Below are 19,176 nucleotides of genomic sequence, written 5' to 3'. Positions count from 1 at the left end.
ACCACCTGGTCCAGTTACGACAACACCACCTGGTCCAGAAACTACAACACCACCTGCTCCAGGAACTACAACCCCACCTGCTCCAGGAACTACGACACCACCTGCTCCCGGAACTACAACACCACCTGCTCCAGGAACTACTACTCCACCTGCTCCAGCCACAACAACACCACCTGCTCCAGAAACTACAACACCACCTACTCCCGGAACTATAACACCACCTGTTCCAGGAAGTACTACACCGCCTGCTCCCGGAACTACAACACCACCTGCTCCAGGAACTACTACTCCACCTAGTCCAGGATCTACTACACCACCTGGTCCAGTTACGACAACACCACCTGGTCCAGAAACTACAACACCACCTGCTCCAGGAACTACAACCCCACCTTCTCCCGGAACTACAACACCACCTGCTCCAGGAACTACTACTCCACCTGCTCCAGCCACAACAACACCACCTGCTCCAGAAACTACAACACCACCTACTCCCGGAACTATAACACCACCTGTTCCAGGAAGTACTACACCGCCTGCTCCAGGAACTACAACACCACCTGCTCCAGGAACTACTACTCCACCTAGTCCAGGATCTACTACACCACCTGGTCCAGTTACGACAACACCACCTGGTCCAGAAACTACAACACCACCTGTTCCAGGAACTACAACCCCACCTGCTCCTGGAACTACAACACCACATGTTCCAGGAACTACCACACCATCTGAAGGAGAGACTACGACAGTTCCAGGTATTGAAACTAACTACATGGCCTAGATTCTATACTAAAAATTTAGTTTTCTTGTGTCAATTATTAAGGCAAAAATTTTGATATTATTAGTCTACGGAAATCAACCATTATGACCCATATGTTTGTTTTCTCAATGTTTTCACCTTATAATCACTTTATTAACAATGCGTAAACCTCCATCTTGCGGACTATTTCAAATCAGTTTTGCACATGTCAGGTATCCTACCGTACCTAACGGAGAAGTCACAATTATATCAGTATCATTAGTCCTTTTTTCCCCTCCACCATGGTATCTCGAAATAAATAAAAACAATATAGCCACATTTTGTTTTCTGAAGTTCTAAAGCGATGACCCCCTGGGCAACTACCCCAGACTGTTCCGCTGACCGTAACCCTAATTCTGAACCTAATCCTAACCCTAACCCAAACTATAGCCTTAAACCTAACCCTAACCCTAATCTTTACTCTAACCTTATCAATAACAATATGGGGGGGGGGGGGGGAGGAGGAGGAAGAGGAAATATGTCGAGGGGAGGGTAATTGCCCTGATACGGTTTTATGCATTATGTATTCGTTTTCAGGGAGGTTATGGTATCTTTAAATGCACATACTGTCACAACAATTATAACAATCGAAAATGAATACTCTATGTTGATAATAAGGTACTCTAAATTGGATCACCAGTTGGCCATTAAAGACTTAGTGTATGACGCCTTTGCTTTGGTTTAGTTTTATTTCTATATTTATTTTGTTGTTTTCTTTTTTTCTCCACGTACAGTCACAAATCCATACAAATTAATACAAGTTATGCCCCCTCTTCCCCTCCCAAAAAAACAGTGAAACGTGAAAGTCCATTTAGAAGTTTTTAATTTTGTAACAGTACCGTCCCCGATAATATGTATGAAAGCTCAACGTCATAATGCATAATATACTTTGATCAAAAGCAGAATTTGATGTGGATGATGCCCTATCATGATACATTCATACCATATATGGGAAGAGACTAACTTCTTTTTATGTTCTAGCAAATTTGAGAGCAAGAGCGTGTGACGGGGGAAATCAATTCATAATGAATGGTTGACTTTCCGATATATCTAGACATTATGGAATTTTTACAGCAGGTTTTGGAGTAACTCTGCAACATTAATTTTTACTGCTATCCGCTATTAAACAACGATTTGATTTTAAAGAATATTTCCAATCTCCCTTCTCTCTCACAAATAATAGTAATAGTAGTAGTAGTAGTAGTTGTTGTAATAATAGTAGTAATAATAATAATAGTGGCGTGCATTCAAATCACATTTGAATATGCAAAAGTCACATTGTACTTTACTTTATTTATATGCAAATGTCATATTGTATATTATACTTTCGTCAGAAATGAATGAAATGAATGATAACAATAATAATGATAATAACAACAACAATAATAATGATAATAACGACAATAATGATAACAATAACAATGATAATAATAATGATAATGACAATCACTATTCAAAATGTTATCGCAAGAATGCCGCAACGAAACGATCTGCGAGTGGACTCCCTGGTGCGACGATGAAGCTGGAGGCGGGAAAGTTACGCCGTATGACCTCGGCGAATTCGAACTCATCGGCGACTGCCGTCAAGAGATGGACATCTGCGAAAACCCCGTCGACATCGAGTGCCAGATGTCTACCCCGCCCTACCTTGATGCGGACGATGTCGGACAGGACCTAACGTGTGACGTGAAGGAGGGGCTCAAGTGCTTCCACTCCGACGCACAACCTATCTGTCTGGACTATCGTGTGAGGTAGGGGTACTTCTGAGTTTCCTGCCAATAACAAGGTGTTCAGCCTCTAGGTTACTCACTTTTAGGACGTTAGCTAACCAACAGCCGTCGACCTCGGTAAAAAAAAAGAAAAGTTATCACAAAAGATAAATCGGACTGCCGGAAGTTTATCTAACAAGTGGAGTATAAAAATCTTACATTGCAAATAGCTACACTTTGTAAGACCCACAAACAATACCTGTATGACGATTTCGAGTAAACAAAAACACGACCGCGATCGTGTTCTTTTGAGGTTCAAGGCATTTCATTGAAGGCGAGTAAGCATTGACGTTGCCAGTTTGGGTTGATCTTTACTCTGTTCTTACGTTAGCGCCAGTAGAACAGACGCATACGCCATAAGAGAAAAAATGAAACACTCGATCTTTTACATTATTTATTCCTCAGACGTCATTTCATCTTCTATTCAAAGATTAGGCCTGTTCTCGATTTATTCATTTAGCCGTTGATAATCTTTTCAGATATGAGATGTTAAACTAATGATAATATCAATATTATTGTAATCATTTTCGCACTGTTAAATGTTTCGTGGTAATGTGAGAGAACTGAGAGAATCTTTCTTTTCTTTTTTTCTTGACAAATGTTGCTTGTAATACTATTGAAAACTAATTGATACATATGTAATAACAACAAGCAACAAATATCCTTTGCCATTGTATCGTTTATACTACAGCTATCAATTAGTTTTCTTTTGTTGAGGTTATGAAGTGACGTGTGAGGAATAATTGATATAAGAGATCGAGTGCTTCATTTTTTCTCTTATGGTGTATGCGTCTGTTCTACTGACGCTAAGGTAAGAACAGAGTAAAGATCAACCCAAACTAGCTCTCGAAAAAAATGCAAGAATTGGAAACACTGCATCCCTATTGAAGGTGACTCAGTTGAAACTATATTTTGAAATCAGGACAGTCAACTCATGCACTGAGCAGAAAACTTATGACATATAGTTATTATTGCAGATGAAGTCCCGTATAATATTATGTATAAACGTAACATGAAATATCAATTTAGAGACTATTCGTTTGATTACTACTACAATTAACTACTCACGAGGGGACTGCATTCTACAAGCTAAGCTTTTTAGCCGTCCCCTCCATTTCCGACTTTTGTTCTTTGTTACGATTCAGTTACAGTTTGCCCATGCATTTCTTTACCAAATAGTATGTTTTGTTTCATTATAAAAAATGGCGTACATTTGAATCTCATTTGAATATACAAAAGTCACATTGTACTTTACTTTGTCTATTTGCAAATGTCATATTGTATACTTTCGTGGGAAATGAAATGAAATGAAATGAATTATATGTGTATATAATATTATATACCAAGAACTTGTGTTGTGAACAAACGGAAGTCTCAAAAAGTATCACCACCATGTGACACTTAATATACTCAGGAACTTTCATATCACTTTCTGAATACGAAGCCCGGGTTTAGTCTATACAGCATGGGCAGAGAACCTTGTAGAGATGCTTAATTATTTTCCTTATATTTTTCTGGATTGTGTGATTCCAAACAAATACAATGACAGAAAAAAAATATCAGCAACCAAAGCTTAGTATGATAAAACACCAATTTTCATCAATTACATCATACCGGACTGAACTTTAACCACGGAAGTTACATTTTCTCAAATTTGAACATTGACGCCTCAAGAATTTGTAGGGTTGTTGAAACAAAGCGTTTCGAAAGAAGTTCCCTTGGGACAGCAGGAAAAAGAAATGATTAAAGGCTAATGACACATACCAAATAGTAGAACAAAATGTACAATATTCATCCAAAAGGGATATCGTTGACAAAAATCTGTCATTAACCATTAACGTCAAAAAATAACACCATCAGTTACAAATCACACTCAAGACCAGAGTTTAACAAATAAGCAAAAGACCTCCCATCCCCTCCCCCCCCCAAAAAAAAACAAACAAACAAACAAACAAAGCGAGGCAAAGAGTGCGAATAGGATGGGAAAAATTCAGTATGTCATGTAGAAGAAAGCTAGCTCATGGCAGTATGGGCCACTTTTCATATTGAGCCCATGACAATTTGCACGTACTGTAACATTGGCAGGAAGCTTTATGTTATGGAGCCCTACACACTCTGTCCGCAGGTTCTTGTGCTGTCGAAATGTCACAGTGGGTGTGACTTGCTTCACCACGGAGCCACTGGAGCCCACCGTACCAACGACCAGACCAGAGGAAACGCCCTCGGTTACCCCACCAAAAACACCCTCGGAAACACCCTCAGAAACACCGTCGGAAACGCCAACCCGTACGCCAGGTCAGCGAAAACTCCCTAGTTTAGAGCTCATTGTGTGTATCGAAAGGGGACACAGGTTCCTTATCGTATATCATACGAATACGTACAGTATATATGATATGCGTATCATATGCCCCTTGATTGATTCAGTGACCATAAGTTATACAATACTACTCAAGTTTTTGTGTTTTTTGTGTAGGACTATTACCATGCTTACGGGCACAATCGTCTTGATATCGGCCCTTGTGAAATAACTCGTTATCATTGAAATTTCCTCGATTTCCCTGGGGGCACTATGAATTACTACATTTATTTCAGAATGTGAGAAAAAAAATTAAAGAATGTGATGTGACCCAAAGGCTCGAATTCACATAGTTGGTAAAATCTTTTGTTCATGGTTTAAACTATGGATAAAGATTGTACCACCTTCGTGAATTTAGGCCTTTAACTGCCAGTTGGCAGCAAGATTATACACTCCATTTGTAAGTTAGAAAATATTGATATGCCAAGACTACATACGAAGCGCCAACATCAGTAATTGATGCTCACATAATTGTACTATCATTCTCCATCGTAAAATAACTTTCCATAATGTTTGTTTGCTTGTTTATTTGTTTGTTTGTGTGTAGAGCCCACCACCAAATACGAAGAGAGTACGACCCCACCCGAGGGAATCTGCGAGCCCTGTTCCGTGAAGACCGACGAGAAAGCGACAGTGATAACCTACAAAAACTGCACCCTGCTCGAGCCGCTCTATCTACGTTCGTGCTCCGGTTATTGTCCTTCATCGCGCAGATTCAACCATGAGGTGATTAAAAAGATATTCATCACTGAACTGAATAATGCTGATTCTTATAAGAGGAGTTTCTGTCTGTCTATTAAATTTTTTTTTCGGGCATGTGCATCACAATTTTGGTAATTAGATGCTGTTCAAATTCATGACATTCTTCTGTCGAGATGTTTTCATTGCAACTGATTGACAAATTGCCCTTTACGTCGATGTAGGGCAATTAGTCAATCAGTTGCAATTAGATGCTGTATTTAAATTGAAGTATTTTTTTGGTATAAATTCACTTAGAAAAGCTAGTATTGAAGGCATTTTTCACCATCTGCAGGTGAAACAAAAACCCCAGCTTTAGTGCTTCAAATATAGTTCTAAAATGTAGGTTAGGGATAGAAACGAGCAATGTAAAAATGTTAGTCATCATAATCAATTTCAAGCATTGTTGAATATACATAATGTGAGCAACAGTTATTCTAAAATTGTTTCTACAATAAACCGTTTACTATTATGGTTTATTGAGAAATATAGTGATATCACGTTATTCTTTGGGCTTTATTGTGAAATTGTTGTATGTTAGAATGTTTTGTAATACAACTGACCTACACATACATGTATACATCAAATGTGATAACTTTTTGAATCACTGCTCCCAATGATGAACAGTATCTTTAACAGATTTAAGAGCTTTATAAGTATCATTGACTATTATTATCATATTTATTATTATTATTATTATTATTAGTAGTAGTAGTAGTAGTAGTAGTAGTAGTAGAAGTGTTACTATTTTGTTTATTCTATTGGTAAATTAGTGACATTGTCTGTATGCACATTATTTGAATGTATCACATTTTACGTTCTCGTCACACTCCCGATCTCCCCTCCTCTCCCTCCGGCGTGTCTCGACCACCAGGTGGTAGACGGCAGACTCAAGATGGTGGAGGAGTGCTCCTGTTGTCGACCGACCACCGTGGACGAGACGCGCCTGATGTCGTGCCCGGACGGCTCCACGGAGCTCCTGACCGTGCCGATGATCACCAGCTGCTCCTGCGACTACGTGGAATGCCAGGATCATGCCGCCTGGTAATCGGCGACGACAATAGGCAGTGGCATACTAACTTCCACTCGACAAAAAGATATCTTGACATGTCTGGGTCCACATTGCTCGGTTTTTTTTCATCCTAATTAGAATTAAAATAAAGTAATACTATGCTTTATTTCCATTCGGAACATTGAAAACAAAGCGCGGTAGTCATGACGTCAGTGTGACGTTTTTGACGGGAAAACTTTTCCATTTGAGAAAATAAAGACAAAGTAATAAAAGTTGGCACTATCGCAGAGAATCGAAAACTGGTGCTTGTAACATGTAGAGCATTCAAAAACGGATAGAGCCGTGCATTTCCGTTACTCACGCTACACAAACAAATTTTGAATATTCAAGATTAAATACTGGTAATCACATGAGGTTAAAAAAGTATCACGTTTTAAAAACTACTGAATACTTGACCACAAGGTGACCAAGGTAATCGTATCAGACACTGTACCGCTTGTAGTATGACTTGAGAAATGAGGACATGATGAAAACCGGCATATTGGTCTTGAAAATTCTGCTAAGTATCTTTATTATTTTACAGATTCGGCATTTGCAGGCATCTGAATTGAGCTTTGAAGTTGAGCAAGACTCATCTGTATTCATATAAACTCCTCAAAAAAGTCCCGCAATTCTAATTTGATGAATAATATTTCTCTTCAAACTATATCATTTCATTAAAGTGTGACAGCATAAGAAAGCCTGATTAATTTTCTTTACAATGATAACTCACTTGTTTACATTATGCATTCCTGAAATGCACAGTATGACTGAGTATGAGGAATGGTCAAATGTGAAATGTTGCAAAATAGAGCAAACGTGTTATGTCAAACAGTATAGTTCGCATTTGCTTTGTCGTTTCAGGCAAGGAAATGTGCTTGAAAAGAATGCATTATGAGATTATCATTAGATTCCAATATCCATGAATTATAAACTACAGCAGTTTCTGCAGATTAAAATTCAACATAGAGGTTGACAAAACAGTCATCTAATGTCTAGGAAATGGGAGTTTTTGAACCCCCCCCCCCCCAAAAAAAAAAAATGCTCCCATTTCAGCATTGCTTACTCCAGTGCCTTTTTCATCCAAACTCTACACTATGAATAGCAGAATTGTTGCGACTTTTCACTTTTAATCTGTCCCCATACTCAGCTGTTTTACACATTCAAAGAAATCACTAATCATAGCAAGTGAGGTGTCATTTTAAAGATAATTAACCAGGCTTTCTTACGATGTCATGTTTAATAAAGATAATGAGGGTATAAGAGAAATATGATATATCAAACTTTGATTGCAGAACTTATTTTGAGGAGTTTAGTTTGCGTTTTTATTGACAATGTGTAGCCTGTATAAACTCAAAAGTCCGACGCACGAGAATAAGGCAAAGGCATTGCTTGGATTTGTTTGATAGAGAAGAGAGTTTGACAGTCGTACCACTGCTACGCCTGATAGTCTGATGCGGTTTGTTTTGTAAAAAATCTGTATTTTCTCTCATTTGGTTTTCTTTCTCTCTTAAAAACAACAACGATGATAAGACAGCGACAGATGTAATATCGGTCTGTGTCTTTTACAAATAGCAATGTGTTACCCGGACCTTGCTTGACAATGGAATTCAGCCAACTCTTTCTTCTTCAATTAGCAGATTAGAATTGCTTTTGTCAAAACTTAAAAAAAAAGAGAATGATCGGAAGATGCTAATTTGAACATGTTGAAACAAAAAACAAAAACAAACGTTGATATCGCAAAGTACCAATTCATTGAAGCTTTTTCTTTATTTCTTGATTTAGCAACTCGAATTTCTTGTTTTAAAATGGAAAAAAAGTCCTGTGTTGTTTAATCTGGTAACTTGGATATCAGGAAAAAAAATCCTACGGAGTTTCAAATAGTTGCGTTATATCAAATCGCGCTCCCGCACTCGTTAAGAATATAGCGAAATCAGTGTCCGTTCTATTATGGAAAATTTAATTGAATGATGTAATCTCCTTCAAAGAAATGAAATATTAAACTGATCATTTACTGTGTCTTTTCCTGCATATGAAAACATGTTTGTCACTGGTCTTTTTTTTTTTTTTTTGTCATGAGTCCTTGTACATTGTCACGTGACTAAACAGCCTCAATCTTATGTGACCTGTTTGAAGGGTGTTCCTTTTATTTTGAGGGGAATAAGTGTTCCTTGGTGATTCTGTGATTATATTGGACTAGAACTCAAAGAACAGTACAGAGAAATAGATAGATAGATAAATAGACAGATAGATAGCTAGATAGATGGATAAATAGATAGATAGATAGATGGATAGATAGATAGATAGATAGATAAATAGATAGATAGATAAATAAATAGATATATAGATAGATAAATAGATAGATAGATAAATAGATAGATAGATAAATAAATAGATAGATAGATAAATAGATAAATAAATAGGTAGATAGATATAGATAAATAATTAGATAAATGTCTTCTGTGATCATATTTGACTAGAAATCAAAGAACAGTACAGAGATAGGTAGGTAGGTATAGCTAGATATAGATAAATGAGTAGATATAGATAGATCAATAGATATAGATAACAAACAATTATATAAGATATAGATAGATAAGTTGGTAGAAAGAGAGAGAGAAAGGAGGAGGAGGAGGAGGCAGAGGAGAGACAGGGTGCCAGTTTTCACCTATCAAAATCAAGGGGATTTCAAAAAGTCACCAGGGATATACTTGGACGTTATATGCATCTTGATAGAAATAGCTGATACCCGAGCCACGAACGATTTCTTTATATTTATATTTCTTTACGAAGATTATTGTGTGTGATATGAAGAGATTTCCAAATTTTTAAGGAGCCTTCTAGAGAATCGGTGAAACTTGGTAGCTCTGAAATCAAAAGGCTGCATGACATGTATGAAAACGTTACGTTGTTACAAGACAGCGTAAAATAAGATGTGTCTGTGGGTTATTCTTACCAACTGTTATAATCCCCGTGACATGATACATTACACCGATCAAACACTGGCGCAATAGCCTTCAATTCCATGTTCTCAGAAGCTAAAGGCGAGCATTTAGTGTCTTGATAAATTTGATAGGATCACCCATTCTCTGTCTATGTTCACGATCATCAATGTCCGGCAGGATTCAATTAAAAAAGATGACAAATTCACAAGTACACGTACTCGCCTCTAAAAATAAAAAAATAATATAATAACATAATAAAAATCCGACATACCAGAACGAAGAAGTTTCTACCGCCATACCCATCAGCATGACCATACATTCATCAATCATACACACATACACACATACTCTTTTTGTTCTCAATGCCTGCAAAGTTGATTTCTATATGTATACTACCCCAGACGGAGGTATGTATTCACACACAGGACGCACAGGACACTCTCGCACGCGCACGCACACACACACACACACCCACACATGTACACACATTCGCATACGACATTTTTTGTTTTGCATTCACCTAATAAAGTAATGTCGGTGTTGCAAAGGTTTTACCAGTGCAAGTACTTGTCAGCATAACATATGATTGTTCTTCCAATGCAATGTAATATGAATATAAAGTCAGACGTAAGTGTCTAGTTTAGAACTACCCACCAAGAGAATTCAACTGAAATTCTAAGCCAAAAAAGAATGGCTAAGTCAGCGTGCTTTAAGCTAGACTTTGTTTTTCACCTAAAGCATAAACTAACACACTCTCTCTCCCACAGTTGCGTTACGACTTGGAAGAAATAAGTAGACAAAGATACCGGATTGCGAACTATGCGAGGCAGGCTACAGCAGCGTAATTTAATTCATGACATATTGGGTGGATCAAACATAAAATTATTCGTGACCAGAATACAAATCAGATGCAAACAACAGAAGTGACATATAGCTCAAGAATCTACATTACAATATACTTACGAGACTTAATTCACTGCACAATGAGTCATCTAATTTAAGATACACCAATCAGTAGACAGACGTGTCATCCAACCTTCTTCTTCATCGTGTTTCCAACCAATTTGCAACTAAGATTCAAGATATCTTCTGAATCACATTCTTTCACAGCTACTTTGTGAAGTATTTTGCAACCAAAAAGAGGAAAGCGGTACTGCAATATAAACAGTCGTACTCAAATCATGTCCATGCGCGTTTCATCCTATGACCAAGGGGTTTTTCAACAGCAATAGTAATAGTAATAGTGATAGTAATAGTAATATAAGGGTAATAGTAGTAGTAGTAGTAATACTTGTAGTAATAGTAATAGTAATAGTAATAGTAATAGTAATAGTAATAGTAATAGTAATAGTAATAGTAATAGTAATAGCAAGAGTAATAGTAAGAGTAATAGTAAGAGTAATAAGGTCTTCTTTACCCGGGGTAGTTGCTACTGCTCTACCAGAGGGCCCGGCCGTTATTATTACCCTATAGCGTTGTAGCGTTGGGAGTTGGGAGTCGTATCCACTATGCCACAGCGCCCCCACCAGTTAGAGAATACAGAGAGAACAAAAGTCTACCAAGCATGTGGTACTGTATGATGATATACTGACGTCATACCGCTAAAAAATGCCAAAGTTCCCCCGCAAGAACATCAAAGCTTCCGGCCTTATTTTCCTCCTTCACAAAGTTAAACCGACTTTACTTTCATTACACGTTAGTGGATGTTAGGTTCTTTTTATGACGAATATTCCTGAAAACGTGTTTCGTTTCTATTTGAATTCAACTGCATATGACATAAATCTCCATAGAGCACTGTCGTACAGTTAAGGGCGATATGGTCATGATTTTTTTTTTTTCTGGAGATGTGGTATGGTGGGTGTGCCAAATACTAAAAAAAAATAGTGATTCGTGCTTCAAATTTTATTCAAAACTAGAGATAATCATCATCATCATTACAAGAAGAAAAAGAGGAAGATTGCTTTGCGTCAATTCGTTAGCCACATGTTTGTTATTCGGGTGAACTCATCGTATCATTTCACTGTTTAATTACAGTTGTACTAAAGCACTTTAGCAAAACAAGCGTTTGGTAGCGTCTACTAGCTTAAAACTAAAAGCGACTACGCGGATTTATTTCTTTCCGTGGTCATAAAACGTATCCCAAGCAACCATCTGCAGACCTCTTGCACTCGTGTTAATCTTAGATTAGAGTAATACTGGTTATCACTGTATATGATATAGAGAACTCCTTAATTCTGTCTATGCGGCAGCCAGAGCAGCTACAGTGTTTGGGGGTAATGTTAGATAAACTTTATTATGTGGAGATTCTTTCACAAAGTAAAAGAATATACAGATCAAAACCAAGTTGAAGAGACACATGTAACGATAGAGAATCAACAAAGAGTTTTCATCTCTCCTATTCATTTTGTTTTTCCCTTGTTTTCCTTCGAAAATGAGGGGTGGGGTCAATGGATGGACATCTCACGTGTTAAACCATATTTCATTAGCCTCCAAAATCTAAACTTTGGAAAGTTTTCATAAATGATTTATCATCTATTCTGCATTAATGAAATATCACTGATCACCAAATGCTCTTGTATGTTTACATCGATAATAACCAAATAATTCAAATACATCTCAAGGGCATGCTAGTATACGGACAGCATGGGAAAGGAAATCTGGATAACTTTTGATAGTGAAAGAAGCGCAAAATAACATCTTTATCTTTATAGTTGCGGTCTAGTATACCCGAAATGATATTGTGCGAGGTGCCACAAAGTTGATGCAAAATCTACTCCGATTTTATTTTCATCATGGTTATACGATGTCAGTGGTATTTCAAAAACAAATCAACAAACAATAATATAATATGGCTTTGAGATTGTTGAACACGGGGCAAGGGCTCACAGTGGTGCTATAAGGGTTCGAGTCCCATACCGAGCAGGCCGATCACTCCCCGTAATGCTGGCCGGCAGTACAGTCCACCGGGTTGCACGAGCACGCAGTGATGATGGGTATACTGATGACAATCTTGGATCCGTCGGGGCACTTGAGATCGACGTCCGTCTCCGAGGTCGATGTCGCTCGGCAACAGGAACATTCCTCCTTCACCTTGGCGACGCCATTGATGATCTGAAAAAAAAAAGGAGTGGAAAGGAAGATATGAAGATTAATGTAATCATGTCGCAGATTTTTAAACCCGAATACCACCTGCGTGGCTGACTATATGAATGCGAAAGAACAAGAATGCATTGAAGGACCCAAAGCCAAAGGGTAATATTTTCTCCATTGTTCGATTTCAATTTTGTAGAATATACATGTACATGAGCATGATGTGCACACGATTCTATTAGTGTCGAATGTTTCCACAACAAAATTGTGATGTCGGTCAAAACTATTTTATGCAAAGCAAAGCAGATTAGGAGATGCTAGTCTTGCCTGACGAAGGGAGAAAAACAATCATTTTGGGAAATATCAGCTGTATGTGTGCTGGTATACATTAGTCCTGAACAGGGGTTTTTATCTAGGTATCCAATCCCCACATTAATGCTGGTCGTGAACAAAACCTTCAAGATCAATCATCTTTAAACAGTCGTTCAATTAAGATTAAATCTGCTATCTGCAAGTTCTTTCTGCAGCGTTGTGCTCTGTGACGTCATTCATGACGTAATTATAAACAACAACAACAACAACAACAACAACAACAACAACAACAACAACAACAACACACCCATAAACCAACCAGGAAGTGTCTTACGTACCTCATCGTATGAGTAGCGCGATAAGCACCGTCCAGCGCATTCGTTGGTGTAGATAGGCCTCTTGCTGACGCAACCCCTGTACTCGATGTACGTTGGCTCAGATCGTTTTCTCGGCTTGCAGTCATCATGGGTGGGCGGAGTTTTGGGCGGGGTCGTTGGTACTGTGGGAGGGGCGAAGAGGAAAGAAACGAACACGTTATTACCCATATTTCTTGTAATGTATGGGACAATAACATGCATCTAATGTACCGTATGTGTCCCCCCCCCCCCAAAAAAAAAAAATACAACGGGACCCTCCGCAATGATATCTTTAAAAGTGGATGAATCTAAATATAAATTCAGGGTATGAAACTATAACTCATTGCCCACATCTTACAGAAAAACCCATTCGATTTGCTTCAGTTGTAAAGGAAATGAGGAATTTTGTACAGGATGTCGGGAATCTCTTCCCTCCAAGTTCTGTTTATTGTATTCACACACTAGATCATTGAAGTGCTAAACTTGGAAGAATCAGACTCAGGAAATGCTTTACAACAATCCACATTCTCTGTGACCGCTCAACCAAATCGAATGAGATTTTCTGCAAAATAAAGATAAAATGTTGTGGTTTAAGACCCTGAAGTAGTATTTAGACAATTTAATCGTATCTGGTGTTATCAATGCGAAAATCTGATTGTAATTTTTTTTGGGGGGGGGGGACATATTGTATATGAAGAATTCCTTATCAAAAGGTGATAAATCCATTTTTATAATTTTAGTAGTCCGTTCATTCATCTCTTCTACGTAATGAAATCCTGTGAGAAAATGGAGAAATCCGCCATTGGAAAATGAGTTTCGTTCCATTAAAGGTGCTAAACTCAGCAAGATCCAATCAGAATCCCGAGTGCATGCTTGAACGCACTTTGACCCCAGAGTATAATAAGCCAGTTCACAGTGAGCTCATGGGCACATTGATACAAATGACCTTTCTTTTTTCTCAATAGGTTAGGCACTTCACTCGTTTTCTTAAAGCAGCATGATGCATAAGCATGCCCACAATTTATGAAATTCACGTTCAAAGAATGAACTTGCACAGAGCAGGTGACAAGAATGGTCTGTCAATTGACACTTCGGCAGGCATTCATTTCATTGGTTTGTGTTGAATGCATAAACAAACTTTTTCTACCAGCATTGCTAAATACCAAGCTAGCTGTCAGATCGATGTGCTAGCAAGCACCATTTACAAGGGTTACATGAATAATCATTACATCTGGTATGCTTATCTCAGTGAATTAAAAAAAGAACATGGCTGATTGTACAAATTTCCTTTTTCTGCTCATGTGCAAAGTGGAACTGTAAAATGGCTTATAGAGGCCATGCTGGTCAATGCTGGTTAGCCTTCCTGCCTGTGTATAGCTTTCCAACTAACCTACCTATTACTTGATTATTGGCTGTGAAATGTGACATTTCCATGCGTACACGTTCTTTAGAGAGATGGGTTAAACAGAAGAATATGTAGGGATATTAAACTGCCCAAAAGAATTCTATGGGTAGATGACCATACCTGTGATGGTTGTGACTTCTTCCGGAGTGGTGCAACCGGGGCCAACAGTTACATTCTTGCAGCACAGGAATCTATGTTGTTAAAAAAAAAAAAATTAAAGGAGACCTCCGGATGATTTTCAGATTTATCCATTTGAAAAAAACTATGAATTAGTTATTCTGAGGGCTGAGTTTCAGAATTTATGATAACTGAGATGAATAATAAGAATATCTTCAAAATTAAGAACAAATTGCAACGAACAAGGATGATGACATGGCAGAGTCACAATAAGAATGCAGGTGTTGGGGCTTAAGGAAGCAGAACAAAAAAAGGCATGCATAGATTATACACAGATGAACTCGCACGCAAGCGGTATTGACATGGAATTACACTAACTACATCTCTGAAATATGTGAACCTCTATGTCATCATCCTTGTTCAGTGTAATTTGTTTGAGGTTTTTCAAAGTATTGTTTCTCTGATCAAGAACCACAATAAATTCCACAAATCTATACATGGAACTGTCGATTTATGGACTACATGATGTGAAATTATGAAAATCGTCTGGATTTTCCGTTTAGGAAAATACCAATATTTAATGCATAAACAACTTTCTAAAAAAAAAACACCTTAAGACAAAACCCCCTAAGAAAATGCAGTCTGCCAGTTATATACAAAAGCTCCTACTGAGTACTAGAAACTGTGTATTTTATCTAAAGTCACACTTTTAACTTTGTATTAAATGAAGTTGTGGCGAGGTACTGAATTCGTAGTCTACAAGATGATATCATTCCAAATTATGCAAGCTACAAAGAATGTTGGATCTTTCCACTAGTGAGTGCATTGTACTTGTTACTCTAAATCTAGGTATAATCAATTAGATTTTCATCTCATCAGCGTTGCTATAGCTCCAATGATTACCACCTCAGATTGTATCACAAAGGTAAACATCTCGAATATGATATGTCAAGACGAAATCATCATTCTCTCTGATGAATAATAAAAAAAAAACAGTTTCAAAATATTCAAAATCTTTGAAGTCAGAAGTTTTTTAGGCAGCTACCTTCAAAGATTAGATGAAAATCTATTCTCTTGGAACCTATTTCTAAAATCTAAAATTTCAAATTTATATTCGTTCGTTTAAATGTACTCTTTTTGCTATATTTTCAGTATAAAATACCAATTGATACTGTGGGTGCAAATAACTACCTAAATTTAGTTGGTATAGGAAATCATGAGCTATGTTCATTTTGCTTAAGTGCTTTCAAATCAAATCGCATTTATTTTGGGAATGTTCAGTGACAGAAACACTTTTACCACAATTTTAACTCCCCCCCCCCCCCCCAAAAAAAAAAAAAAAAAAAAATCCGGTATTCGAGCTCGACTAATTCTCAACATTTCATGTTTTGGTGCATTCGAAGGTGATATCTTCCAGTTTGATTTTGTTACTTTATATGTAAAATACAATATCTTCAGTTGTAAACTTAGAAAACATTGACAGATGTGGTCCACACAGATTCTTAAATTTATCACAGAAATGGCAACCATTTTCCGTGGAACAGGCGAATGAGTCGCTGCACGAAACCGATCGGTTGAAGTTGCTTACAAAAATGAGTAACAATAAGCGCGCTTGTAAAGTATTGTTGAGTGCGCGCGGTAATTGAATGTTTATTGTGACATCAGAGCCGTGCTATGGAAAAAAAAACCCCGAGTCAATCGTGAGTTGAACACGGGAGTCAATGGAAATGGGTGACGTCATTCATGCGCTATCCGAATTTGCTCACACAAATTTGCACGGCTGACATCAACAGCGTCTTGCGGTGGCACTTTTAAATGAAAGTCACGTGATGGACAATTGACCAACTGGATAGCTACATTCTTTTTAGGTGTCGTATAATGGTGTATATCCGGGGGCGTACCTGACGCGGAAATCTAGGCAGTAAGGCTGGCTGTCGGAATGCAAGCAGGCAAGGCCGAGATCCACGTCGCACGTGACTTCCTGCGGAATGACGCTCGAGTCGAGGTGCGGCGACATGGACATCTGGCATTCCACGTCGGAGGGTTTCTCACAGATGTCGACATGCTTGCGGCAGTCATCGATGATCTCGAATTCCCCGACGTCGAACGGCGTCAACTTTGGGCCGAACTTTTCGTCGTCACACCACGGAGTCCATTCGCAGACCTCCTCAACTTGACAAGCTGTGAATGGATGACGTGGAATAATTTAGTTCCTCTAGCTGGTATAATCGTAATTCATCGTTTGGTGACACTTTCACACTCGAATGTAGGCCTCTAGACAACGGCATTAGAAGGTTATCAGAATATGGAATGAAAGGGTCAGCTAACCATTGCAAATTATGACGAAAGAAAATTATTGGCAGAATTATGATGTAATTGATACAATCTGAAAAAGTTTCTAAAACATAAAGGCCCGAATTCACGAAGGTGGTACAAATACAACCATGGAGCGCCAAGTGTCGCATGAAATATTTCGTTACTAAATCAGTCATTTCTTCGATGAAATGATCATTTTGTTGAAGGGAAATGACAACATTTTGTAACTAAATGAACATTTCGTCCACGAAATGATAATTCAGTTAACGAAATGGTCATTTTGTCGACGAAATGACCAATTTCGTGACGAACTATTCAGCGCGACACTTGGCGCTTTAAGGTTTTTGTCCATGGTTTAAACCATGGGCATATGAAACCATTTGTACCACCTTCGTGAATTCGGGCCAAAAAGGTGAACGTCGCATACAGCCAAGCCTTTTCAGGTTCCCACTGATTTGGTTTTCTCTCGCATGTCTCTTGGGATGGACACGATTTTGATAAGCGTGTAAAATAAATGAAACATTTTACAAACACAAGAGTTCTGAAATTGCTTTCACAGATAAACTGATAAAACTTAAATGCAAGTACCGTTACTACCATTACGACAACTAACGGAACTAAAAGTATGATTAGTACTGTTACTACAGTACAACAGCAACTACAACTACTATTATTATTACTACTATACTAATACTACAACAAACTGCAAACTACAACAACTGCTAGACCATGACTGCTTGAATAACATATGTTGAAATTGACAGGAACAAGATACGAACCCGGTGTTGTTGATATTGGGGGCGGTGTAGTTGGTTTTGGCCAACATTTAGGAGGACACGTGCTACCACAACAGAGGAACCTTATTTCGTAATCCCTACAAGGGGGACGCAGAGGACCATTTCTACACTGAAGACCAATCTCAGGGTCACACGTTGCAGCGTCGTCGGTCTCGTTGGAGAATATATGCGTGTCGACAGTTCGGCATTCCACGTCTTTGCGGATGATGCAGATGGCTGGGAATCCAGGATAGTGCTGAACATCCGAAAGAAGTTCCTCTTCCACAAGAGCATCGCTTGCCAACCTACCAGGGGCCTCATCGTTGCACCAAGGTGTCCAGACGCAGAATCTCAGACATTTCTCGCACTCTGAAAAATCAAAATAAACGTAATGAGTCAAGTTACTCATAAGAAACAAATCGTCTCACGCTTTCTCATATATTCGTTCACGATCTCTTCTTTCTTTATCCACAGTGAAAGTCAGCTAACTATTTTAACCTCTGCTGCAAGTTATCTGTGTCAATTCAATAAAAAAAAGGGCAAATTGATGGAGAATTCAAAATTGAAATAGTAATTGGCGCTAGTTTCCTCTCGTGTCAATGAAAATTGCCAGCACTTTATCTTTCAAAACGATTTTAAATTTTTAGATTGTCCGATGACTTTCTTTCTAATGAATGTTATTTTGCGATTTTCAATACTGAATATACATGAAGAGTTTATTCGAAAAAAATCGATAAGTCCATTTTTTGAAGATTTTAAAGTACAGTCTCTATCATATAGTACAAAATATTACCTTTACAATGATATATTGGTCACTACATATAAAGGTACATTTTTGAAGTTATGGTCAAAAGAAGCAAAAAACTTCTTATTATTCTCTATATTTTTCTTGACCTTTGATTGCAAATATCTCCATTTGACAAATATGGACTTATCGGTTTTTGCAAACAAACTCTTCACATGACCTTTGGTTACAGAGATACGTCACGTTCTCACATTTAACCAAAAATCACATCTGAATTTTGTTTTTCTGTATTATCAGGGTTTGAGTATTGGAAGCAGAATTACAAATGACGTTTTCAAACTTCTCTTACAGCGTAGTCTAATCTAGAAGTAAATATGGTACCTTCAAATATCCGTTTTGTATTA

At 37.9% G+C, this 19,176-nt stretch overlaps 2 protein-coding genes across 31 annotated transcripts in view; one reads left to right on the top strand and one right to left on the bottom strand.

Moving 5' to 3' along the window:
- The window catches only part of LOC139736330 (uncharacterized), a 54,558-nt gene extending 45,809 nt beyond the window's left edge, over positions 1-8,749 (top strand). For 27 of the 30 annotated variants that reach the window (XM_071647078.1, XM_071647080.1, XM_071647081.1 and 24 more), the window contains 5 exons: positions 102-752; positions 2,268-2,547; positions 4,691-4,860; positions 5,469-5,647; positions 6,534-8,749. In XM_071647078.1, coding sequence (XP_071503179.1) covers positions 102-752; positions 2,268-2,547; positions 4,691-4,860; positions 5,469-5,647; positions 6,534-6,707 — 1,454 coding nt within the window. In that variant the 3' untranslated portion in view covers positions 6,708-8,749. The remainder of the gene's footprint in view (positions 1-101; positions 753-2,267; positions 2,548-4,690; positions 4,861-5,468; positions 5,648-6,533) is intronic. The other 3 variants (XM_071647063.1, XM_071647075.1, XM_071647061.1) reach the window with 3 other exon arrangements.
- A 2,545-nt stretch (positions 8,750-11,294) lies between these two features.
- On the bottom strand, positions 11,295-18,451 carry LOC139736326 (mucin-5AC-like). Its single transcript, XM_071647051.1, has 5 exons — positions 18,031-18,451; positions 16,837-17,116; positions 14,939-15,009; positions 13,396-13,556; positions 11,295-12,766 (listed from the first exon to the last, which is right to left on the bottom strand). Exons 1-5 carry the CDS (start codon positions 18,434-18,436, stop codon positions 12,584-12,586), a joined length of 1,101 nt encoding a protein of 366 aa, XP_071503152.1. The 5' UTR covers positions 18,437-18,451; the 3' UTR covers positions 11,295-12,583.
- Positions 18,452-19,176: the final 725 nt, after the last annotated feature.

Source organism: Diadema antillarum, unplaced genomic scaffold (genome assembly GCF_040938485.1).
Source record: "Diadema antillarum isolate AM-2024a unplaced genomic scaffold, OU_Dant_1.0 seq00000637_RagTag, whole genome shotgun sequence".
Classification (NCBI taxonomy): Eukaryota; Metazoa; Echinodermata; class Echinoidea; order Diadematoida; family Diadematidae; genus Diadema; species Diadema antillarum.
This window is presented reverse-complemented; position numbering and strand designations above follow the sequence as displayed.

Coding starts and splice junctions, on each gene's coding strand:
- LOC139736326 (XM_071647051.1), bottom strand. CDS start 18,436: ATGAGTAACTTGACTCATTACGTTTATTTTGATTTTTCAGAGTGCGAG. Junction 13,557..14,938: donor AGAAGTCACAACCATCACAG/GTATGGTCATCT, acceptor CCCCTCCCACAG/TACCAACGACCCCGCCCAAA. Junction 12,767..13,395: donor CGCGCTACTCATACGATGAG/GTACGTAAGACA, acceptor TTTTTTTTTCAG/ATCATCAATGGCGTCGCCAA.